Source organism: Balaenoptera ricei, chromosome 14, assembly GCF_028023285.1.
Source record: "Balaenoptera ricei isolate mBalRic1 chromosome 14, mBalRic1.hap2, whole genome shotgun sequence".
In the NCBI taxonomy this organism is placed as follows: Eukaryota; Metazoa; Chordata; class Mammalia; order Artiodactyla; family Balaenopteridae; genus Balaenoptera; species Balaenoptera ricei.
The window spans coordinates 7831092-7856481 of record NC_082652.1 but is presented as its reverse complement, the minus strand read 5'-3'; the positions used below and the strand labels follow the sequence as shown (position 1 = coordinate 7856481).

The 25390-nt window shown below is 51.1% G+C and overlaps 1 protein-coding gene across 3 annotated transcripts in view; it reads left to right on the top strand.

Annotated features, from left to right (window-relative positions):
• Positions 1-25390, top strand: part of MLXIP (MLX interacting protein) — a 62178-nt gene that overhangs the window by 28579 nt on the left and 8209 nt on the right. Inside the window, exons 1-11 of one of the 3 annotated variants that reach the window (XM_059895680.1) lie at positions 15351-15366; positions 15974-16080; positions 16744-16829; positions 18631-18720; positions 19145-19186; positions 19544-19715; positions 20354-20443; positions 21024-21112; positions 22081-22735; positions 23181-23302; positions 23404-23620. In XM_059895680.1, coding sequence (XP_059751663.1) covers positions 16074-16080; positions 16744-16829; positions 18631-18720; positions 19145-19186; positions 19544-19715; positions 20354-20443; positions 21024-21112; positions 22081-22735; positions 23181-23302; positions 23404-23620 — 1570 coding nt within the window. In that variant the 5' untranslated portion in view covers positions 15351-15366; positions 15974-16073. Of the gene's footprint in view, positions 1-15350; positions 15367-15973; positions 16081-16743; positions 16830-18630; positions 18721-19144; positions 19187-19543; positions 19716-20353; positions 20444-21023; positions 21113-22080; positions 22736-23180; positions 23303-23403; positions 23621-25390 lie in introns of those variants that run through there. The other 2 variants (XM_059895679.1, XM_059895678.1) reach the window with 2 other exon arrangements.

Sequence of the window (25390 nt, the reverse complement as noted above, 5' to 3'; positions counted from 1 at the left end):
TCAGGCCAAGGGGAATTTCAGTGAGCATGACGGCGGGCGGGGCTGAGAGGGGGAGGGACTGACGGGGGGAGGGACTGACGGGGGGAGGGACTGTCAGGGGAGGGACTGACGGGGCAGGGACAAATGGGAGGGAGCGACGGGGGAGGGGCTGGCAGGAGGAGGGAGTGCCGCGGCAGGGACACACCGGGGCAGGGGCTGATGGGGGAGGGCCGCTGGAAGGGGTCCTGGAAGGGTTGGGAGGTGTGGGCCGGGCCGGGGGCAGGAGTGGGGTGGGGGGGCGGGGCCCGAGGGAAGAGGGTTTTCGCTCTGGAGTTCCCTCAGCACCGACTGTGCGGTGGCGTTTTGCTGGGCTCGGGGGGAGGTACTGGTGAGCAAAACAGACGGAGTTGTTACCCCCCTCATGGAAAATGCAGTCGGTTGTGGAGACACACCGTCAGCAGACACACACACAGGCAGTCGCAGATTGTGGTAGGTACAGGGTGTTGTGAGAAGTCGTAGCCAACTAACTCATTTACCTTGAGAGCCATCCAGGAGGCAGACAAGGAAGGTGAATGAGGTTCTTGTTTAGCCCAGACATGTGCAGCTGCGGGGCTCCACCGGGGTGAATACGCAGGGATGCTCTTCTCTCTAACAAGCAGGGCAACCCCTGAAGGAGTCTCAGTGGGGGAGAGAGATGGACACATGCGGGTTGTCCAGGTCATTCTGGCCTCCTGGGTGGGGGAGGCAGGAGGGGAGGAGCCCAAAGAGGAAGCCTGGCGGAGTTTGGCGGCGACCCGTGTACACCCTGCCTCCCGGCTCCCCCTCCCCTAGCGTTTGCCCCACACCACTGAGGACTTCCCGACACCGCAGGCCTGTGGTCGCCTGCCTGTCTGTCATTCCCCGGAGAATATAAGCTCCACGAGGCTAGGGACTTGGTTTTGTTCACTGCTCTGCACCTAGAACAGTCCTAAATAACAGATTTGGGTGGATGAATCAGGATAGTGTCACAAAGAAAGTGGTATTTCAGCCAGATTAATCTGGCTACAGTATTCCTGCTGTGTATAGCCCATGTGCGGCCTGAAAAGGTTCCACTTCTTACCATCAACCCGTTTCTGGTGTTAAGCACTGTTTTACACAGGGCATTATGATAGGTACTACATAGAATGAACTATTGGCTTCAGCTTCTGGCCCCAGAAAGGTTAGAATTTGTTAGGTGTACCCAGAGCAACTTCAGTTAACTTACCCATAATGTCACTGTGATCCTAGTTATATTGTCAAAGTTATTGTCAAAGGTTTGAAGTTTCAAATTCAATCAAGAACAGATTCCATGGTTTTTTTTTAATAGTCAACGTTGACTTTTAAAAAAGGACCCAATGCTTTTTAAAGCCTATTTATAGCTCTTGGCTACCCGGAGGATGTTACCTTATCCTTTGAAATGCATCAGACAGCTTCAGATTTCTCTGCCTTTTAAGTAGGTTATGTATCTGGCGGTGCCTCAAAAACGGCTCATAATGGTGATAATAACAAAGTTGTTTCTTGCCAATCTTCGTAGGAACTCAGAAACATTTGCAAGCGTGATCTATTTCTGTTATATCTCTGGCAGCCAGTTTCTTGACTCCAGGTGTGTACTCTGGCTGGAGACCTCCGTTAATTTACTTCCTCTTTACACCAGGTGTCTGAGATGGGGTGGAGTTCTTCCATTCTTTACATAAAAATCTTAACCTTGGTGAATACTTGAACCTATTAATTACCTTTTCCCGTAGGTGGATGAAAGTGCTAGGGAAAGGCTGTATTCTTTGCGGGTAGTTGGTTATTCCTGGTACTGAATATAATAGAAACCTCTCACTTATATCTATGGGTTGGCCACTTTGATCCGGGTGAGGGTGGCAGTTACCATATCAGCTGCGGGTGCTGTGCTGAATACAATAAAGTGTGAATAGTGCTTGTGTTTGGGTGTGTAACTATGTGATTTTGTTTTGTTTTGCTGGCTTCACTTTTTAAACTTTCTTTTGACATTATTTTGAGTATTATGATTAGAAATGTGAAGGACATTTATGAAGAAAATTACAGAAGACAACTTCAGACTTCTCTTTTTTAAATAGGTTAAGTTGTTCGAATAAGTAGAGAAACATAGGCCAGTCTAGGATGGAGATGACCCAGCTGGAATGGTCAGTGGTGGACACACAGTAGTGTATTTGTTAAGTGCAACTCCAATCAAAATGCCAGAATAGTTTTCTTTTGAGATTTGACAACATGATTGTAAAGTTGGAACATGGAGGAATAAATAGGCAAAGATTCTAAAATTTGTTTTAAAAAATGATGGGGACTGGGACTTCACTGGTGGTCCAGTGGGTAAGACTCTGTGCTCCCAGCGCAGTGGGCCCAGGTTCGATCCTTGGTCAGGGAACTAGATCCCACATGCATGCCACAACTAAGAGTTCACATGCCACAGCTAAGAAGTCCACATGCCGCAACTAAGAAGTCCTCATGCTGCAACTAAGAGCCGGGGCAGCCAAAATAAATAAATAAATATTTTTTAAAAATGCTGGGGACTAACGCTACCTAGGTAGTAAAGTGTATCACAGATTTATAGTTATTAAATCACTGTAATACTAAGACAGGATTCAACATGAATCAGTGATATGAGGCCCCAGAACAGACCCTAGTGTATATTATAATTTAATATATGTTAATGGAAGTGTCATAAATTAGTGAGGGAAGATGAGATAATCAGATAGCTAGTCGGAATTTATTTTGGTGAGCTGTGTAAAGAACTAAATTGATTTTTCCCCCAGATGAGTCAGAGTTAAATGTAAAAAGTGAAACCATTTAAAACATATGCACAAAACACCAAAAGAACTGGGGTGCTCAGAAGTGGTCCCAGGTATTGTATATGAGAATGTGGTGTATGATAGTGATGGTTTTTTAGTCTAACGGGGGAAGGATGAATTATTGAGTGAATAGGTAGGAACCATTGACTGAAGCAGGATCCCAGTATCTTAATGAAACCAAAACAACTTTCAGATGGAGCGAAGAATGTAAAAGGTGAAGCTGTGAAAGAACTAGAAGAAAACATAGATAAGTGTTTTCACAGTCTTGGGGTGGCAAAGCCCTTTTAATTATGACACAAAAGATTGAAACATAAAGGACTTTAAAATTTTGATTGCATTAATGAGCAATGTCAACTAAAACAATAACAACAAAAACTCACCGTACATTAAAAAATTAAGTAGAGTAAAACAGCAAAACAAAGCACATCAAAAATAGTCGAGGCAAAGATAAATAGTCAAGACGGACACATTAACTCTGCCATGTGTGTGACAGACATTTCCACCAAAGTAAGAGCTTTCAAACAACAGAAAACCAGCGGAAGACATGCAGACAGTTAACATTAAAAAATCCAATGGCCAATAAACATAAAAGATACTAATAAGTGGGAACTAAAAAATTAGTGGTCTAAATGTTTGTTTGTAAGATTAGCAGACATTGGGACTTCCCTGGTGGTTCAGTGGTTGAGACTTCGCCTTCCAATGCAAGGGGTGCGGGTTCGATCCCTGGTCAGGGAGCTGAGATCCCACATGCCTCGGGGCCAAAAAACCGAAACATAAAACAGAAGCAATATTGTAACAAATTCAATAAAGACTTTAAAAATGGTCCACATCAAAAAAAAAAAAATCTTTAAATAACTAATTTGAGTAATGGTTTGCAGAAGTAGGTACTATTCACTGGTATTAGGAGTGTAAATTAGTATAAACCTTGAAAGATTCTTTGACTATTACAAAATTATAAATGTACAAATACCCTCTGATTCAGCTTTCCAATTTCTAGGAATTTATCTCACAGAAACAGTCGTGCAATTGCACAAAAATGTAAGTAGCAGTATGGTCATTGAAGCACTATGTTTATAATAGTGAAAAATAGAAACAATGTATGTCCGTTAATATAAACAAATGCCTATTTATTGAAAAGTGGTTAAGTAGATTGTGATAAATGTATATAATGGAATATTTTGTAACCAATAAAAGCTGTATACAACTATAATAAGATGTCCATGACCTGTAAGTGAAAAAATGAATTATAAAACAAAATAATTCCATATATTTAAATACTTTTTTCATATGTTTTAATCTGAATAAATACACACATATATACGTAATCAAATAAATATATATTATAAGGATTTAGGACCAACTACAAAGTTGCAGAAGGTAGTCCACGAGACTCCCTTTTTTTTTTTTTTTTGACCACGTGTCGCAGCTTGTGGGATCTTAGTTCCCCGACCTGGGATTGAACCTGGGCCCACGGCATGAAAGCCTGGAGTCCTAACCACTGGACTGCTGGGGAATTTCCCAAGACTTCCCTCACTTCTAACACCAATTGCAAGTTCCCAAAACCATCCTCAGGTTCTGTAATTGCTAGAAGGACTCACAGAACTCACTGAACGCTGTTATACTCATGCTTGCAGTTTATCTCAGGGACAAGATTCAGGTTAAATCAGCCAAGGGAAGCCATGCATAGGGCAGAGTCCAGGAGGGGTCCCCATGTGGAGCTTCTGGTTGTCCTCTCCCAGTGGACGGCGTTACCTCCCTCCGGCCACGATGTGTGATGCTGTCAACCAGGGAAGCTCACCTGAGTCTTTGGTCTTCAGATTTTCTACAGGGGCCGGATCACTGTCTGTGTGGCTGGCCTCTCGTCTCCAGACCCTCCCAGAGACAGCTGATACCTTTAGTCATGGGTTCCTCTGGAGATCGGAACTGACACCCCCTGCTCCAGGGCCCCCATTGTAATTACATAGTGAGGTTGTCCTGTGGCCAAAGCCCCAGGCAAACGCAGATACTCCTGTTGGGCAGGCCATTCCAGCGGCCTAGAGGTTACCCCTCAGGAGCTGAGGGCAAGGGCCTTCTCTTTGAACGAGGTTATTTCTTCACTACACAATGTTATCACCAAAATTTAAACAATGGTGATTTCTAGGTGGTGGAATTGCAGGTGACTTTGCTTTTGTTCTTTGTACTGTTCTGTGTTGTTTGAATTTTCTTTCAATGTGAGTATATAATTTATTTAAAAATCAGATAAGACTAAAAAGGCTAAAAAAGAGATTAAAATGAAAAGTAAATCTCTGGATAGGGTGGGTGGGCAGGCAGGGAAGCAATAAAAGAAATTCTAAAGACCAGTAGATATGACTACACAAAAATATAACCTACTTATTCAAAGACATGCTATAAAAAGAAGTAAAAACCAAAACCTAGGGGAAACATTGGCAGATATATCACAAAGCGTTAATATCATTAATATTATAGTATTACCAATATAAAATAGCAAGAAAAAAACAACTAACACTTCAACGGATGGTGAAAACTGAATAAAATCTGTCGTCTAGGTAACAACAATGTTCCCAAAGCTGGTTTCCTAGTTTTGAGGTTGTGCTACAGCTAGAGAAGGTGCCACCACTGGGGAAGGCTGGGCGAAGGGTCCATGGGACGCTTTGTACTATTTTTTTTTACTTCCTGTGAGTGTATAATTATTTCAAAATAAAAAGTTTTTTAAAAGACAGAAGGCACGGACAGCTCATAAAGTAAGAGACACATAGCTAATATGCAGATTTTTAAAAGTATTTTATTAACAAGTGATGCAGTTGAAGTGAGACACCACTTGTCCCCGTTGTAGGTCTGGTCCCATCCTCAGTCTAGAGGAGTCGGGAACACCCTGGGTTCTGGATTCAAGTTTACTCTCCTGGCAAGTAGACATATGGTTATGGCTTTAACTGGTGCCCTGCCCAGCACCCCTGCTTCCTGCCTGAAAGGCCAGTGGTGGCTCGAACCGGACAGGAAACGCCGGGCTTTAACACTCAGGAACATGCCCAAGACTCAACTTCAGTGTTCAGCAACAAGCCCCAGGTTTGGGCAGCACTTACTCTGCACCAGGCCCAGTCCTTTCACGCCTCCTGTGGTCCCCGGCTCTCCTGTCGGGGAGGGGACATCGGCACCCTTTTTACCAAAGGTGGGGCTCCGACAGCTCCCGTTGTCACCAGCCCAGAAATGGAAAGCACTCTCTTTCCTCATTTGCTTGGGAATGGTGTAGGCATGGCGGTGTCTGTCCGCAGATGGGAGGCCGGGACACAGCAGGGAGTGCTCCCAGCAAGGACACAAGTCACTGACCTTCACAGTCAGGGCGAAGGGGCCACCGCTGCGGCTAGCCCGATTTTGCCTCTTTCAACTCCATCGTGGTGCTCTAACTTTTGATGGTCATGGACATGATTACTCCCTGCTTTTTACACAAAACAGACAACCCCAGTCCTCACAAACATGCTCACACATGTGAGCAGACACACACCTAGACACACTGGCACACCCACACACACACTCACACACACCATACATACCACACACACACACCACACTGTACCCACATACCCACACACACAAGCATACACTACACACATACACACATATGCATGCACCACACACAAACCACACACACCCCCCCCTTGTCAGTAGGACAGACCTGGAATGAGGACCTCGGGAGCCCATATTCCTGCCTTGCTGCCATCGCCCTCCGATCCTGCTTCTCCAATACGACTTTCTTTGAATGTTAAAAAAAGAAAAAGAAAAAGAAAAAAAGATGCCAAGTGCCCCAGGAGGAGGATGAATTTGGGGTGCAGGAGAGAGGACCCACGCCTGGGCGTGGGAGCAGGGCCTGAAAACCTCACAGGCTTTCTCCGGGTGGAGACTCTGCTTGGGCAGGTGGCCCAGGGCGGAGGGCCCGTGGCTCCAGGGCGGTTCCGTTGAACACGGTGCCCTCCTCCTGCCATGCCGCTCGCAGGGCCGCTCCCCACGCCTTGGCTCCTCAATGAACCTTTGTCTGTCTGGAGCCTGTTAGTTTTGGCTCCTAGCAGCCTGTGGAACCAGGCCCAGATCCCAGGGAAAGCCAATAGAGACCGCTTTTTTGAAGAAAAAGAATCGGAGTCCTGCCTGGAATAGAGAGACCAGTCTGAGCATTATTGATCCAGTCACTCATTAAAGAAACCACTTATTAGCTATTATCCTCATATTTGGATCCGGTGCACAAAACTGACTTGCATACAAGTTTTATATCTGCTCATGTGATTAATTTCCTTCCCCAATTAACTAGAAGCCCTATAAGGTCTTGGACTATACCTGGTCTTTTTCTCTTGTTTATTTTGAAAAAATAATACATTCCTGTGTTATATTTAAACAGTAGAAAAATGGTAAACAGTGAAAACTAACTCTCTGGCTGAGCCCCCTTAATTCTGCGATTCAGCTCTCCAAAGGGAAATCACTGTTTCACTGTTACCTGTTTCTTGTGTGTCTTTCCTGAGATTGACTGGTTGTCTTCCTCCCTCCTTCTCCCTCCCTTCCTGTGTGTGTGTGTCTGTATGCATATCTCCCTGTTGAAAATACAAATGGTGGCCATCCTGTATATCTTGCACCTTGTTTTTTTTCCCCACTTAATACATCTTGCAGATCTTGCCTGTACATCAGCCCATATAAACGTGTGTTGTTCCCAGCCTTTTGCTCCCACAAACAGTACTGCCGTTTAATGTCTTCTATTTATGTCTTTGTGCCCACGTGCAAATGCGTCTACAGACTCAACTCCTAACAGTGGAATCGTGAGTCAGAGGGATGTGCATTTGAAATGTTGATAGACAGTTGCCCGCTTGACCTCCAACAAAGGTCACAGTTGTTTTTGCCCATCATCATGTCCCCGGTGCCAGTGTAATGATCAGACCTCTCCCCCTTAACCAGCATTCTGAGCCAATTGGGAAATAAAACTGGAGTCAGTTCACACCAGCACTCTTCACAATGGCCAAAATGTCAAACAACCCAAGTGTCCATCAGCAGATGAAAGAATAAACAAAATGTGGTCTCTCCATCCAATGGAATATGATTCAGCCATAAAAAGGGAGTACTGATTCATGCTGCAGTGTGGATGACCCTTGAAACTATTGCGCTAAGTTAAAGAAGCCGGACATAAAAGGCCACACATTTTATCATTCTGTTTATGTGAAATGTCCAGAAGAAAGAAACCCATAGAAACAGAAAGTAGATTAGTAGTTGCCAGAGGCCAGGGGGAACGTAATGGGGCGAGACCGCTGGTGGGTACAGGGCTCCCTTGGGGGTGATGAAAACAGCACTGAAACTAGGTAGCAGCTGTGGTTGCACAGCGTTGTGAACGTACTGGATGCCACTGAATTGTACATTTCTAAATGGTCAAAATAGTAACTTTTATGTTACATGTATTTTACACAACGAAGAAGATTCAGCAGATGCTGGCTGAATTATTCTCCGTATGGTTGATCAAGCTGAGGATGTGGCTTTTAAGGGAACCCCAGACCGTCTTTCCAGGCAGCCTGGGACTAAGAGGGGCCTCCCCGACCCCAGGCTCTCTCTGTAGGAGCAGAACAGGAGGGGCCTGGGCCCTCAGTGGGCAGCTTTCCCGCAAGAGGAAAGGAGAAGGGCCTGGCCCCCCACGCCAGTCCTGCTTTCCACACTCCGTAGCTCACCCACTCCACCTAGCTGGGAGGGAGTAAGGGGGAGACAGGCCTAGGAATGTTTTTTGTTTGCTTGTTTTATTTTATTATTATTTTTTAAATTTATTTATTTACTTATTTAATTTCTGGCTCCGTTGTGTCTTCATTGCTGTGCACGGGCTTTCTCTAGTTGCAGCGAGCGGGGGCTACTCTTCATTGCAGTGTGTGGGCTTCTCATTGCAGTGGCTTCTCTCGTTGCAGAGCACAGGCTCTAGGCACGCGGGCTTCAGTAGTTGTGGCACGTGGGCTCAGTAGTTGTGGCTCGCGGGCTCTAGAGCGCAGGCTCAGTAGTTGTGGCGCGTGGGCTTAGTTGCTCCGTGGCATGTGGGATCTTCCTGGACCAGGGCTCGAACCTGTGGCCCCTGAGTTGGCAGGCAGATTCTTAACCACTGCGCCACCAGGGAAGCCCTTTTTTTTGTTTTAATTTTTTTTTTAAATTTTATTGAAGTGTGGTTGACTTGCAATGTTGTGTTTAATTTTTGCTGTGCAACAAAGTGACTCAGTGATACACATAGACATTCTATTTCATATTCTTTTCCATTATGGTTTATCACAGGATATTGAATTTAGTTCCCTGTGCTATACAGTAGGACCTTGTTGTTTATCCATCCTATGTATACTAGTTTGCATCTGCTAATCCAGAGCTCCCAGTCCTTCTCTCCCCGACCCCACCCTCCTCGGCAACCACGAGTCTGTTCTCTATGTCTGTAAGTCTGTGTTTTGTAGATTTGTTCATTTGTGTCGTATTTTAGATTCCACATATAAGTGATATCATATGGTATTTGTTTCTCTTTCTGACTTACTTCACTTAGTATGATAATCTCTAGGTCCATCCATGTTACTGCAAGTGGCATTATTTCACTTTTTAATGGCTGAGTAATAGTCCATTGTATATTTGTACTACATCTTCTTTATCCATCTGTCAGTGGACATTTAGGTTGTTTCCATGTCTTGGGTATTGTAAATAGTGCTGCTATGAACATAGGGGTGCATGTGTCTTTTTTTTTTTAAATAAATTTATTTATTTATTTTTGGCTGCGTTGGGTCTTCGTTGCTGCGTGCAGGCTTTCTCTAGTTGTGGTAAGCAGGGGCTACTCTTCGTTGCGGTGCGTGGGCTTCTCATTGCGGTGGCTTCTCTTGTTGCGGAGCACGGGCTCTAGGCGCACAGGCTTCAGTAGTTGTGGCACGCGGGCTCAGTAGTTGTGGCTTGCGGGCTCTAGAGCGCAGTCTCAGTAGCTGTGGCGCATGGGCTTAGTTGCTCCGCGGCATATGGGATATTCCTGGACCAGGGCTCGAACCTGTGTCCCCTGCATTGGCAGGCGGATTCTTAACCACTGCGCCACCAGGGAAGTCCAGCATGTATCTTTTCGAATTATAGTTTTGTCTGAGTGTATGCCCAGGAGTGGGATTGCAGGATCATATGGTAGTTCTACTCTTAGTTTTTTGAGGAAACTCCATAATGTTTTACATAGTGGCTGCACCAATTTACATTCGCACCAACAGTGTAGGAGGGTTCCCTTTTCTCCACACCCCCTCCAGCATTTATTATTTGTAGACTTTTTAATGATGACCATTCTGACTGGTGTGAGGTCGTACCTCATTGCAGTTTTGATTTGCATTTCTCTAATAATTAACGAAGATGAGCATCTTTTCATGTGCCTGTTGGCCATCTGTATGTCTTCTTTGGAGAAATGTCTGTTTAGGTCTTCTGTCCATCTTTCGATTGGGTTGTTTGTTTTTTTGTTATTGAATTGTAGGAGCTGTTTATATATTTTGGAAATTAAGCCCTTGTCAGTCACATCATTTGCAAATATTTTCTCTCAGTCTGTAGGATGTCTTTTTGTTTTCTTTATGGTTTTCTTTGTTGTGCAAAAGCTTATAAGTTTGATTAGGTCCCATTTGTTTATTTTTGTTTTTATTTCTATTGCCTTGGGAGACTGGCCTAAGAAAACATTGGTATGATTTATGTCAGAGACTGTTTTGCCTGTGCTCTCTTCTAGCAGTTTTATGGTGTCTTGTCTTATATTTAAGTCTTTAAGCCATTGCAAGTTTATTTTTGTGTATGGTGTGAAGGTGTGTTTTAGCTTCATTGATTTACATGTGGCTGTACAACTTTCCCATCAGCACTTGCTGAAGAGACTGTCTTTTCCCCATTGTATATTCTTGCCTCCTTTGTCAAAGATTAATTGTCCATAGGTGTATGGGTTTATTTCTGGGCTCTCTATTCTGTTCCATTGATCCATGTGTCTGTTTTTATGCCAGTACCACGCTGTTTTGATTACTGTAGCTTTGTAGTATTGTCTGAAGTCTGGGACAGTTATGCCTCCTTTGTTCTTTTTCCTCAGGATTGCTTTGGTAATTCTGGGTCTTTTATGGTTCCATATAAATTTTAGGATTGTTTGTTCTAGTTCTGTGAAAAATGTCATGGGTATTTTGATAGGTGTTGCATTAAATATGTATATTGCTTTGGGTAGTACAGGCCTCGGAACGTTTTGCTCGTGGGTTTCCAGGAAGCATCAGGAATGGTGAAGAAGTATTGCCTCACGAGCAAATATGGTTGCATGACCAAATGAATGGACTCCACCACTCTCTGGGCCCCACACCGGTAGACCCCAGAACCCTTGCCTGCTTTCTTTTGGAGAGAATGGTCTGGCCAGGAATTAGGACCTGGGACCTAATCCTACCTGGGACCAACAGAACCCCAAATCCCCGCCCCAGTCTCACTCTCCCCCGTTCTTCTTAATTCCAGCTCCTGTCTGTGCAAGGCTTGCATTTTAATTTTCATTCCAAAGCAGTCTCTTGCCAGACCTCTGAAGAATTCAGTTTGCTCGTTGCACCCAATGGCAGTTTTGAGAGAGACTTTTGTTGTGCTGTAGACTTCCTGCCCGTGTCATGAACCTGTCTTCTAGGAAGGGCTGCTGTGGCAGGGTGGGGATGAAGATTTTTCTTTATGGAAAAGTTTAGCACTCAGTAATTCCATATTTAATCGCACCTCCCACGTGCCAGGCACTGTGCTGGGTTGAGTCAGACCCAGACCCTGGCCTTCCCAGAGTAAGACTGGGAGAGTTGGGGGTGAATCAGGGTCATTGTTCTGATCAGGAAGCTGGTGTGTGTGTGTGGGTTCCCAGGCGTTTAAGGAGGCGGGGTTGGGAGGCAAGGGTGGAGGAGGTCTTGCCAGTGGTCTCAGAAATTTTGATAATGTGTTTCTGCTAACACTTTATTTTATTTTAAAGATTTTTTTGATGTGGACCATTTTTAAAGTCTTTATTGAATTTGTTACAATACTGCTTCTGTTTTTTTTTTTTGTTTTTTTTTTTTTTTATTTATTGGCTGTGTTGGGTCTTCGTTGCTGCGCGCGGGCTTTCTCTAGTTGTAGAGAGCGGGGGCTACTCTTCGATGCGGTGCACAAGCTTCTCATTGCGGTGGCTTCGCTTGTTGTGGAGCATGGGCTCTAGGTGCGCAGGCTCAGTAGTTGTGGCGCACGGGCTTAGTTGCTCAGCGGCATGTGGGATCTTCCCAGACCAGGGCTTGAACCCATGTTCCCTGAGTTGGTAGGCGGATTCTTAACCACTGCGCCACCAGGGAAGCCCCTGCTTCTGTTTTATGTTTTGGTGTTTTGGCCCCAAAGCATGTGGGATCTTAGCTCCCCGACCAGGGATTGAACCCACACCCCCTGCATTGGAAGGCAAAGTCCTAACCACTGGACCACCAGGGAAGTCCCAATGGTAGCACTTTAAAGAAGGAATATGGCAGAACCCTGAGTTAGACTAAGAAGTATCCCAATCAGCCGAGTCTGGAAGCCGAGTGAAGCTGGGACGGGGTTGAGGGGAGCAGGAGTCCGACCATGGGTGCTTTGTGGGCGTCCTGCTCAAGGGAGCTCCACCAAGGAGCTGCACGGTCCCTTTTAGAACTCTTTAGAGCAGCGTTTCCTGTATGTTCCATGGGAAACTAGACTTGGGGTACCTCCATAGAAAGGGTCCCAGTCCTTGTCTTCGGATGTCTGTATAGGGAATGTCTCCTCTCCCCGTTGAAGATTGATAGTGACATCAGCACATCAAAGCCTCCAGGGAGCCCATCAGTAAGGAAACTTCTCTCCACCTCTGAGGGCTGTTTAGGTTTTGGTTTTGGTTGCAGACTTACTTCTTTGCGTTGGTTGAGCGCCGCCTGTTGGCTGTTGAGATATTACAGAAGCCTCAGTTGATGGGTGATAGCAGTTGGAAATAAACATCAAGGAAGAGGGAAACATCCCAGCAGTTGAGGAGGAAGAAGATGAGAAGCCCAAACTATACCCTATCAGATTTGGTTTCTAGCCTTCCAGGGTTTGACCTCTCTCTGAATCTTCCCACCCCCTTCGTGGTAAGTAACTGAAGCTGTTGGCATTGTCTGACTTCTCTGAGAAGATGCTGTATGCTCACATCAGCCACTTTGTCTTAAGTAACAAAGCAGGAGTAAGGGTGGGTTTATATTAAGCCTGGTGGTCAGTTCTTAACAGAATGTTGCAGGGGACTTCCCTGGCGGTCCAGTGGTTAAGACTCCGCGCTTCCACTGCAGGGGCCACGGGTTCCATCCCTGGTCGGGGAACTAAGATCCCACATGCCGTGCGGTGCGGCCAAAAAAAACAAAAAAAAAATGTAACGGAACGTTGCAGGACACCAAAGTTTCTCCCCGCAGGAGTCCTCGTTTTCCATCCCGTCTCTTCTCCTGCTTCTGTCCTCGGCAGCTGTCTCTGCAGGTGGCAGATGCCGGGTCAGGATTCTGGTCCTGCTAGACACACAGAGAAAGTGGTGTTTGAAGCCTGGCCTTCAACATAGGAAGCTGTCAATTATAGAAAAGTTTTGTTTTCCCTTAAGGAAATAAAAAAATAGGGAGGGTTTTCTGTTTTGTTTTGTTTTTTCCTGGAACAGGCAGGAACACCCTGCCTGGCTAGACAGCGGGTTGCTGGAAGATCTTTCAGAAGAGGGGAAAGAGGGTTGGTTTTGCCCAGAGGCGGGACCAATATACTCTGGTATATACTCTGCCCTCCAGACTGGCCTAGAAGCATCCCCCCGCCTCCCCCACCCCTCCAGCTCCTGCCATTCTGGGTGTTTTCTACGGCCTTGACCGGACCTGTGTTGATCTCCTGAGGACTGTCAAGCCAGGCAGAAGGACCAGCACGGGCCTTTCTGCCTCTCCTTGGTTTAGCTGAAGTTTCCTCATCCTCTGGGCCTCAGCTGAGATGTTACCTTCTCCAGAATGCCTCTTGTGACTGCTCAGACAGGGCTAGTTATGCCAACTGTGTTCCCACAGCCCTTTGCTCTTGTTCGAGGCACTCAGCACGTAGGCAGGACTAATGCCTCAGCAGCTCATGTGCTCCATGAGGGCCGGGACCTCATCCGCCTCATCCATCCTTTCCCTCCCCTCCTAGCGTGTGCACGACACACAGTAGGTCCTCAACGCTTGTCGAGTGAGTAGATGGACCCAGGCCTGCCTTCCGGGCCCTGAGGAAGCGAGTGGCTCTGCAGCTGTGCGGGGGTCAGGGCTGACCTTTGCCGTGGTCTCTGCTCGCGGGTGTCGAGAGGGGGGCCCATGGGTGTCACCTTTTCTTCCTGTGGGGAGGAGGCACCCCACAACAGTGGCGGCAAACACGAAAGAGAGGACTTTTCAAGTCAGGAGGTGTTAAAAGCCAGGCCTTCGGAAAATAACTTAAATCCAGATCACTGAGGTGGTTATTAATAGCTTACATTTACATTTTACCTTAGGGTTTACCTGTCCTGTGTGTCTAAGAACGTGTGTGTGTGTACATTTAATCCTTATTAAAACACTCTGGAGGCAATGGTGTTATTGTAATTTTACCCAGGAAACTGGTGTGTCGGAGAAGTTAAGTGACTGTGAAAGTTCACAGCCAGTGCGCAGTCGTGCCACACAGGCTGAGAAACAGTGGGCTGCTGGCGGTTAAACGCAGGTGGCAGCTGGGGTGGAGGTGCCTTTGGGCCGGGGAGAGGCGGGAGGAGGGAGGCGTGTGATGGGCTCGAAGCCCTTGACCCTTTGAACTGAGGGGGCTTCTGTCTGTCTGTCCCTCAAATTCTCAGAGGATTTGCTGTGACTTTTTCTCTGGGGGAGGGGGTCACAGCCTTCTTCCAAAGCCTAGGCCAGTGCTGGGTTGAGTTGGGGCGGGGGCATGAGGTTTGCCCGGTGCGCTGCCAGGGGCTTCTGCTTTATAAACCAGGTGTTCGGGTTCAGGGAAGGTTTATCGCTCAGGCACTGTCTTTGAAGACCCCAGCTGCTGTGACTGCTTGTCACGTGGGATTTCCGAGTGGGTTTGGAGAAGGCGCAGGGCTGTGGCCTGCAGGGATGTAGAACCCACAGAACCGCCTTTGTATGGACCAGTGACAGTGCCTTGCCCCTCTCAAGCCATCTGAAGAGCGGAAGCCCTATGCCAGCTGCTCAGAGGTGGCTCCTGGCACAGCCCTTGGAAAACTAAACTATCTGAGCAGCCTGTGCCACCAGGCAGCATTCCTTGCCTGCCGTCAGCTTTGTTTGCAAGGGCCCTTTAAGTCATTCAGTGGAGAATTATTACACGAGCCCCTGCGCTGTGCCAAGTTCTGTGCTGGGTGCTTAAGATGAGGATGCCGGAAGGGCCCTCCCCTCGAGAAGCTGCGGTCTAGTGGCAGGAGGTGTGGGGACACGTTGCTGTACGGGGAGTGCATGAGTGCTGTCCTTGAGGTGTGAACAGCGCTCAGGGATCCTGAAGGGGTTGGCAGCAGCCTGGGAGAGGCCAGTGCCGGCTCGGAGGAGACGGTGTTTGAGCGTCACTCGGAAGGCTGAGCAGGTGGCCAGGGGCGGAGGGAGCTCCGTGAAGGGTGAGGACGGCGAGCACAGGGGCCTGGAGGCAGGAGGGGGCCCGCAGGTTCTAAGGCCAGTGGGGCGTTTGTGTGCCTGGATTGGAAGTGCCTCAGGGGGACTGGTGGCAAAGGAGGTGGCCAAGACCAGGTTCAAGGGGGCTGGCTTTCGTTCGGTGGTCAGCAGATTTCTTTTTTCCTTCCCCCAACTTTACTGAGATAAAATTGACTTATAACATTGTTTAAGCTTAAGGTGTACAACATGATGATTTGATACATGTATGAGGCAAAATCAGCAGATTTTTAACTTTTAATTATGGAAAATTTTAAAGATATTTGAAAGTAGACAGAATAGGATAGTGAACCCCGTGTACCATCGCTTCACTCCAGCAGTTACCAACCCACGGCCAGTCCTGATTCCTCCATACCCAACACCATTGCCCCCCTTACCCCATCCATATCACTTTGAAGAAATCCTAAAGTGCCTTGTGTATCCTGTCAAGCCTAGCCTGTGGCTTACATGGGTTAAACCAGAATTTTGAGGCCTGGAGTGATTGGGTGGCACTTTGTGATTTCATTCCATTTTCAGAGAAACCACTGAGTTTCCCCTCTTCATTTTACCTTTCAGTGGGAAGTTGGTGTCTCCGAAGTGGAAGAATTTCAAGGGCCTGAAGCTCCAGTGGAGAGACAAGATCCGGCTCAACAATGCCATCTGGCGGGCGTGGTACATGCAGTGTAAGTGCCGCGTGGCTGGGCTGGAGACCCTCCAGGTTCTGCCACCAGGAGGCCTTTGCACCTCGGGGCCCCGGAGCCTGCTCTTGTAACACTGTGTGTCAAACAGAAGTCTCTCTCGGGCCGTGTGTGGCCAAATCCGAGTGAACTGGACCCTTATCGCCATCGGCACTGGGGGCCCAGCCAAGCGTCTGCAGGAGGCGGAAGTGTAGGCCGATTGCTCCCAACCTAGTGTGCTCAGTGTTGTAAAGGCAGAGGAGGAGGGACGGGTGTACAGCCGAGAGGTGGCATTTGGAGAGTCGGGGAACAGTTCCCGTTTTCAGCAGGTCTGGGACGATGCAGGCCCAGGCCGCGTCCTGTGTCCAGCTGGCTTGGGTACGGGTGGATCTGGTGACTTCTGCAGGAGATTGGCGTGCTCGGGGTCCCCTAGGCTCAGGCCGGTGTTTCTCTTGATCAGCCAGACTCCCTTTCTCGCCCACACATCACTGCCAGACTCTTTTCCTTGGACCTGGACCCCTTTATTTCCCTGAAATCTCGTTTTCCAAGGGAAGGAGAAGGAAAGAACCCTTAAGGGTCCCCCCTGAGGGGTGGGGTGTGAACAGAAGAGGCGGAGCTCCTGCGGGGGTCTCTGCCTCAGTGATGCTATCTCATCCTCTCCCCGCCCAGATTTGGAGAAGCGCAAGAACCCCGTGTGCCACTTTGTCACTCCACTGGACGGCTCTGTGGAAGTGGACGAGCACCGGCGGCCAGAGGTACTTGGCATGTGGTGGGCCCTCACTCGGGAGGAGGTGACTCACAAAGGTGGGACTGAGGGCTCTGGGTCCCGCAGAGGGAGGATGCAGGACAGGGTGCTGGGGCTGTGGTGTCCTGGCAGCTGTTTTGACCCTGAGAAGTGATGGCGATGCAGGGGGCAGGTGGCCTCTGACACCCCACAGAGGCTCCCGCCTTCTCAGACCGGGCTGACCCAGGGACTGAGGGGGGGGGGTCCTCCAACCGGGACTTACCCTCTACTTTCTTTTAATGTCAGTATTTCTCTGGAAGTCAATGCGGAGGGAATCTATTTTTTTCTTTTTTTTAAATTATTTATTTATTTTTGTCTGTGTTGGGTCTTTGTTGCCGCGCGTGGGCTTTTCTCTAGTTGCGGCGAGCGGGGGCTACTCTTCATTGTGGCGCGCGGGCTTCTCACTGCAGTGGCTTCTCTTGTTGCGGAGCACGGGCTCTAGAGTGCAGGCTTCAGTAGTTGTGGCTCGCGGGTTCTAGAGCGCAGGCCCAGTGGTTGTGGCGCACGGGCTTAGTTGCTCCACGGCATGTGGGATCTTCCCGGACCAGGGCTCGAACCCGTGGCCCCTGAGTTGGCAGGCAGATTCTTAACCACTGTGCCACCAGGGATGTCCCACGGGGAGGGATCTTGACTCCTTACAAGGCAGGCATCTTTAACTATTAAAGAATGACCTTGAGATCTTTATATACTGAGAGGGAAAGATGTTGAAGAAACAGTAAATGAATAAAAGCAAATTGCACAACAGTATTTGAGTATCTTTAGGTTAATTTTTTAAAGTGTGTGTCTGTGTGATTGTACATGCATAGGAAATGCCTTGAAGGATATACAGAAATTGTTTCCTCGTGGGATTAGAGTGAGGAGGAGGGAAGACTCTTCTCTCACTTTTTACTCATCTGCATCGTTTTAGTTTTGTCCAAGCATGTCTCACTGTTACCATGAAAAGGGGAAAACTTGGAAAGTAACCTAATGAAAGACAGTTTGGAGCCATAGGACATGATCTGGTGTTAGTATTAAGGAATATCACTTTTTTCGGTCTGGTAATAATATTGCATTATTCACTGTCAGAGACACACAGTGAAGTATTTTTGGGTGAAATTATGTGGGATTTATGATAGGATATCTGGGACTTGCTTTAATATTTTCCAGCCATTAAAAAAAAAAGGAATCTGAAAGTGAGGTGGGCTCTCGGAGGCCGTCGTGAACTCCTCGTCACCAGAGGTCCTCAAGGCTGCTCTGGAGGGGCTCCCTGCCCTGCGCAGTGGGGAGGCTGGACTGTATCTTAGAGGTCACTTTCCACCTGAACCTTCTGTGACTGGCCGTTTGTTTTCACCCTTTGGAAACGTGGCGGAGGCTAAGGGCATTTGAGAGCTAGCCCGGGTCTCTGGAGGTTCCTCCAGCGCCGGGAACTCTGTGCTTCTCCCCTGCCAGGCACTCTGTCTGACCCCTGCTCCGGCCCAGCCTCCAGGACCTGGGCCGCCGAAGCCCCCTGGGTTATCATGGGCCATGAAATGAAAGCTCCCCATCACTCAGAGGCCGGGTGCCGCCGAAGCCCCCTGGGTTATCATGGGCCATGAAATGAAAGCTCCCCATCACTCAGAGGCCGGGTGGGGCCCAGCAGAGGCGGGACGCACTCTGTGGATGAAGCCGCCGGCAGGCAGCCTGCTTCTCAGAGCTGGATTGCCCGGGCCTGACTTCCGGAGCCAGACGCGTGTTTGTTGGCAGGGTGGCTCTTCCAGCGCCGCCGCGTCACTCTGCCCCGCGTCTCCCCACAGGCCATCACCACGGAAGGGAAGTACTGGAAGAGCCGCATTGAGATCGTGATCCGGGAGTACCACAAGTGGAGAACCTACTTCAAGAAAAGGGTATCTGGCTCGGGCTCCAAAGAGAGCACGTTCAGGAAGCCCCGTAGGGGAGGGAAGAAGTGAGCCCGGATTCAGAACACTGGCCCCCAAGGCTGTGGCCCGGAGCTGGCCGCCCCTCTCCTTGGCCCAGCATTCTAGCCCAGCCCAAGTGGTGGCCTGCTTTGGTCGTGTGACTTTTGCTCTCAGCATCTCCAGCTAGGAGCCAGGGCTCTTTATTCCACACACGCTGGTTGGGAGTCTCCTCGGTGTCCAGCGTTGGCCTGGGGACGGCAGGGGCAGGGTCCCTCTCCCCGCCCGCCTCCCAGAGGGAGAAGGCCTAGATGTTTCTGGAGGTTAGCCCCTTCCACGAAGGAGAGGCCGAGGGCCTCGTCCCCTGCCTGGGCCCTGAGTGACCACCTCGGCCCTCTCTGTCCTTTCTCCGCAGCTCCAGCAGCACAAGGATGAGGACCTCTCCAGCCTGGCCCAGGTGTGTGAGCTTGGGGGCCATGAGGACCCTCATGGGACCTCCCCCTTTGACAAGAAACAGCAGTGACTTGGGTGGCCCAGCACTGCAGCAGAAGGTGGTGGGGGCGTGGACTCTCCCTGGGGCTAGAGGAGGGGCCGCCCCCCTTCTCACGTGAAGGATGTGAAGGAAACGAGCCAGTTCTCTGCTGGGGGGCTGGAGGGGGCTTCTCCCTGCAGTTCCCACCCCCTCGCCTCGTCTCTTAAGCGGGAGCCCTTGCTGCTCTGTGAAACGGTGCAGCGTATTTCCCTGATGGGGCGTGCTGGGAACTCCCGAGTCACTCCCGCCCCTTTGGTTTGTCCTTCCCCCCGTCGGTGGCAGGACGATGACCTGCTTTACTGGCACAAGCACGGGGATGGCTGGAAGACCCCCGTCCCCATGGAGGAGGACGCGCTGCTGAGCACAGACATGCTCATGTCGGAATTCAGCGACACCCTCTTCTCCACGCTCTCCTCGCACCCGCCCGTGGCCTGGCCCAACCCGCGCGAAATAGGTAACCCGCCCCTAGACTCTAGACTGGACACGTTGCCCTCTCCACCAGGCCCCCAGAGCGGGCTCTGCCTCGGGGCCATCCCTGAGCTGCTGTCGCTTGTCTAGGGTGAGCGGTGAGGAGAAGGGTTGACCAACCTCCTTGCTGTCAGGCCCGTGGTGACACCGCCAGGGAACAGTGGAGGTCTGGTCTGAACCAGTTTCGCATTTCTGATACGGTCCCTCAGCGGAGGACAGGGGCCTGGGGCGCGTGACAGGGCCCGTGACGCACTCTCAGGAAGAGCATTCGCACTGCGGGGCCGGCCTCTCACCTGGCGGCGTGCAGCTGCCGCCAGCCCCTCGGGAGGGCCCGCAGGCCGAAATCCGAGCGCGGGGTCTCTGCACAGCTGCTCCCGGCTTGTGGGGAGTGCCCCTTCCTGGGTACTCGGCCTACCGTTCCTACGAAACTCTCCTTCCTGCCCCCTGAGGGTGGACGATGCCCGTGGACTGACGAGAAATCCCAGCCAGTGGCCTGCGTTTCTCCTTGGGAGAATCTAGAATGCGAGCAGGGCCAGGAAGATCCATTCCAGGCCCTTAATATGTTCCTACAGCATGGCCTGAAAAGGCAAAATGATTGCTCTGTCTCCTTTCTGATTCTTACAGCACATCTGGGAAATGCAGACATGATTCAACCGGGGCTGATTCCTTTGCAGCCCAACCTGGACTTTATGGACACTTTTGAGCCTTTCCAGGGTGAGGACTCGGGGCAGAGAAAGAGCATGGCTACCTGCATCTCCCTTTACCCAGGACAAAGTGGATGTTCCTTCCCTGTCATAGAGGCAACTGTTAGAATGGACCAGGGGGAGGACTTAGAATTTTTCCAGAACTTTTTTTTTTTTTTTTTTTTTGCTAGTAGCTGCAAGGCCTGGAAAGTGTTTCTGGGATGTTGTTCTGTCTCATCCCGCACGTCTCAGAGCCTCAGGCTTGGCTTTGACTGTAAGCAGTTCCCCCACTAGGCAGCAGAGTGCGCCGACGACACAGCCACTTCCTCGCAGTTTCCCGCAGTTAGAACTGGTCCTTGAGCTCCTGCCACTGTAAGAGCGGGTGCCACCCAGGCCTGGGAGTGTTTCAGAGGCCACACTGGTTGCCAGCCTGTGCAGCTCCAATCAGAGGGCCTCTTTCTGCAGAGTTACCTCGTGGTGGGGGGCGGGGAGATGCCCTCTAGCCATGGCATTCCTCTGGGTGAGGTGGGGTTCAGTGCCTGATTTGTTTGGATCTTAATGCAGTGAAGTGATGGGCACAGAGCTCACGAGCCCCTGATGTTGTCTTTCAGACCTCTTCTCTTCCAGCCGCTCCATTTTCGGCTCCATGCTGCCTGCACCTGCCTCAGGGCCCGCACCGGATCACAACAGCCCACCTGCTGTAGGTAGAGGGAACTTGGGGGAAGGGGCACCGGACTGGTCATCAAACCTTTGCAGCCATAAGCAAAGTGCTAGGGGTGGCTAGATCCAGCGGTGAACTCACATATAATGTGTAAAGAAGTTATTCTAGCCCTCCTTGGAAGCATCCTTAGGTATCCGTGAGGTGGGAGACTCTGTCAGTAAGCGTATGCTCCCGCCTAAGGCCCAAATAAGCTGTGTGCAGCGGGCTCTGTCTTGACCAGTTAAGACAGGGCCAGTGAGACAGCAAAGAAAAACGCAGATCGCTGAGAAGAGGAAGTTCCGTGTATTTCTTTTACTTTTTACTCAGCACGCAACACAAGTTGGTTACCAGCTGCTGGGACGGCTGAGCTGAGTGAGGCACGGCTCTCTGCCATTAAGAGACTCTCAGGCTGGTGCCCGTAGCCAGTTAGGCGCCCGTGACCTGACCCTCTCTCCTTCCATCTGGCTCTGTGAAGAGTTTCTCCTGTAGAGGCTGAGATCCGAACAGTTGATTCCTTGTAGCGTTTCCCTTTTAGGAAGAGGTGACCTCTCTAGAAGTTGACACGTGAAACTGTCCTGGGGGAGCCTCGCGAGCAGCTGTGATCCAGGCTGCCCCTGCTCTGTAACAGAAGGTGGCAGGGACTTCGGGGGGACCCCGCCGGACTCCAGAAACAAGATATCCCCAGGCCGAGAGCCAAGCGTGTGCAGACAGTCACTGTGTCTGAGCCCTGTGTTATCACTGAGTTCCTAGTGGAAACAAGACCCCTGCAGATGCCTGGGGAGACCCAGATCCATCCCCCGCAGACTAGCAGTCCCAGGGCCGGGAGACGTCGCCTCTGTCCCTTCTGCCCGGGGCATCGTCCCAGGCGCCGGGTACCGTGTCGGACCTTGTGGCGTGCAGCGCTGGAGAGTGACGGCGAGCAGTGTGGCTCTAGCGTGCGTTCCTCACGTCTTCTCTTCCTTTCTTAGGAGAGCATCCTGCCAACCACCACTCTGCCCACCGCGAGCCTCCCCGACGGCTTCATCGCACCCCCTGCAGCCACGGCCCTGGACCCCCCGCGTGGGCAGGGCTGTGAACACACCTCCCAGCCGGGGGACCCCTTTCTCCAGCCCGCAGACTTAGGTCCCTCTGCACCACCACTGAGTGTCCCCCAGCCCTTCCTCCCCGTGTTCACCATGCCCTTGCTGTCGCCCAGCCCAGCCCCGGCACCTGCTTCCCCCGTCTTGCCATTAGGCCCTCCTCCCGCCACTGCCCTGAACCCCCCGACTCCCCCTGCCTTCCTGCAGCCACAGAAGTTTGCCGAAGTCAGCAAGTCGCCCCCTGTCATCACCCACACGGCCTCTGCCACCCTCACCCACGACGCCTCTGCCACCACCTTCAGCCAGAGCCAGGGCCTCATCATCACGACCCACTACCCCACCCCCTCCGTGTCCCCCTGTGGCCTGGCGCTGTCTCCGGTCACCCGGCCACCAACCGTCGGGCCTCCTCAACCCCGTTTAACTTTCGTGCACCCCAAGCCCGTATCCTTGCCTGGGGGGAGGCACAAGCAGCCCCCCAAAATAGTGCCTGCTCCCAAACCAGAGCCCATGTCCTTGGTATTGAAGAATGCTTGCCTCGCCCCAGGTGAGTCAGGTGGAGGGAAGCAAGTGGGATTCTCCCCCCCGCCCTCATCCCCCGCCGCCGGGATGTTTCCCGTCCCCAGGCTTGCAAACTCGTGGCGCACACATTGTGATGGGAAACAGAAGGGTTATGAAAGACTACATGCGTAGATCTAGTCTGTTTTTTTCTATTCTATGTTGTTCTTTTAGTTAGTCTCAACCCAGTTTGAAAAAAACATGGTCCTGGTCATCTCTTTCCCGGGTCTGTAATCTGTCCCCTCCAAGGAGAAGTTGCAAAAAAGTAGCTTTGTCTCCATGCCCTGCGGCAAGGAGGTGACGTCTCAGTGGCAGCAGAGGGGTCGTGTGCTGCTCCTAGGGCCCCCCCGCCCCCCGTGCAGCCTGGCCAGCCCTGGCATCAGGAGCAGGCCCCCAGCTGGGCCGCCACCCTCACCTCCCCCTTGTTCTGGCAGCTGCCTTTTCAGGACAGCCCCAAGCAGTGATCATGACATCAGGCCCTCTGAAGAGAGAAGGGATGTTGGCTTCCACCGTGTCCCAGTCCAACATGGTCATCACGCCTGCTGCCATCGCCAGGGTGAGTGGCCCAGACAGGCCCTCAGCATCCTGTAAGCTTGGGTGGCCCTCACCCAGCATGACTGTGGTCGGGGGTGACCTCTCTCCCCTGTGTCCCCTCAGGCTCCTGGGGTCACAGAGTTCCACCGCGGCATCCTGGTGACAGACCTTGGCCACGGCACGGGCAGCCAGCCTGCTCCCCTCTCCCGGCTCTTCTCTCCCAGCACAGTGCCGGACTCCCTGGTAAAGGGCGAGCAGGTCCCGCCACATGGGGGCATCGCCCAGGTCCCTGCCACGGGTGCCAGTGAGTCTGCTGTCTGGTTGGAACGGTTGGGACCGCGTGAGTGGAGTGACGGGCCCGCTCTGGACTGGGGAGGCTGCCAAGGGTGCCCGGGATTGAGCCTGGGTTTCCAGGCCGGGTGGTGAGAAGCTGCCAGTGGCCCAGGCTAGGGAAGCGCTCGGCAAAGGGCAGGATAAACCAGGGAAAGCAGCCGGCGCGTCGCAGCGCAGGCGGTGTGTATGCTCGCGGAGATGTCGCTCAGCCTCCTTCAGAAAGGCCTCGCTCGGATGGGGACTTCCCTGGGGGTCCAGTGGTTGAGACTCCGTGCTGCCAACGCAGCGGGTACAGGTTCATTCCCTGGTCAGGGAACTAAGATCCCACGTGCCACGCGAAGTGACCAAAATAGATTTTAAAAATTAAAAAATAAATTAAAAAAAAAAAAGAAAGACCTGGCTCTGAGCTGCCAGCTCCGATCCACAAAAGGGCTTGAGGGGGCCGCGTCGACCGTTTCCAGAAAGCACGAGCCTGCTGTTGCTGCAGCCACGGGAGCCCCCGGCCTTGTCCCCTCCCCCGCGGTGGGCCGGCACCGTGCCTCGGGAGCCCCCTTCCCTCCTCCCCAGCTTGGTCTTCCGTTGGTGAGGTGGCCGGGGTAGGACTGATACTGCCCAGGGACGTCTGAAGAGCTGAGAGGTCAGGGTAGATGATCTTCCCGAGGCTGTGCTGCTGCGGGCCGGGGAGAAGCCAGGTACCAGGTCGGAGGGAGACCAAGGTGTCTTCCTGTCTCGGGTAAAACCGTGGCAGCTGCTCCCGGCACCCTGTGCAGAGGCACCTTCCCGAGGTGGAGGGCAGGACACGAGGGGGAAGGCTCTCTACTTAGAGGGGTCAGACAGGGACTTGTCCCAGGACAGGTTTTGAAGAATAAGGACCCTCATCTGGGAAGATGGGGGCACAGACTAGCTATGAGTCAGGCCCTGGGATGCTGCATGGGGCTCGGGCTCAGGGAGACGGCGCCTTGGCCACTGAGGGGGGTCCCAGCAGGTTAGAGCCTTGAGAGCAGGGTGGGGAGAGCAGCCGAGCGGAGGGGGCCGAGCCTGAGGCATCCGTGCTGTGAAGCGGGACCAACGGGGGGGGCCAGGGAGGGGCTTCCTGCGGGTGGCTCCGCAGCCTGGGCCACAGGTTTCTTCCACCACGTTCTTTGTGGGTAAAATAGTGCTTTTGTTTTTTTTGTTTGTTTGTTTTTTTTTTTTTAAATCTATTTATTTATTTATTTATGGCTGAATTGGGTCTTCACTGCTGCGCGTGTGCTTTCTCTAGTTGCAGCGAGCGGGGGCTACTCTTCGTTGCGGTGCGCGGGCTTCTCATTGCGGTGGCTTCTCTTGTTGCGGAGCACGGCCTCTAGGCGCATGGGCTTCAGTAGTTGTGGCACGTGGGCTCAGTAGTTGTGGCTCGCGGGCTCTAGAGCACAGGCTCAGTAGTTGTGGCTCACAGGCCTAGTTGCTCCGCGGCATGTGGGATCTTCCCAGACCAGGGCTCAAACCCGTGTCCCCTGCATTGGCAGGCGGATTCTCAACCACTGCGCCACCAGGGAAGCCCGCGTTTTTTGTTTTTTTAATTAAAAAATGTCGGGAGTGGGTACGATTGAAAAAAGTGTGAGAAAACATACATGTAGAAATTAAAGAACAACAAAAAAAGGACAGGTAGCCGTGTGCTCGCCACCCAGGGTGAGAACTGCAGCCTCGCAGGTGCCGAGGGGCCCCTGGCGGCCCAGGAGGCAGGCCTCCTCGCAGCCCCCAGACCCGCGACTGCAGCGTCCAGCTGGCGTCCGTCAGG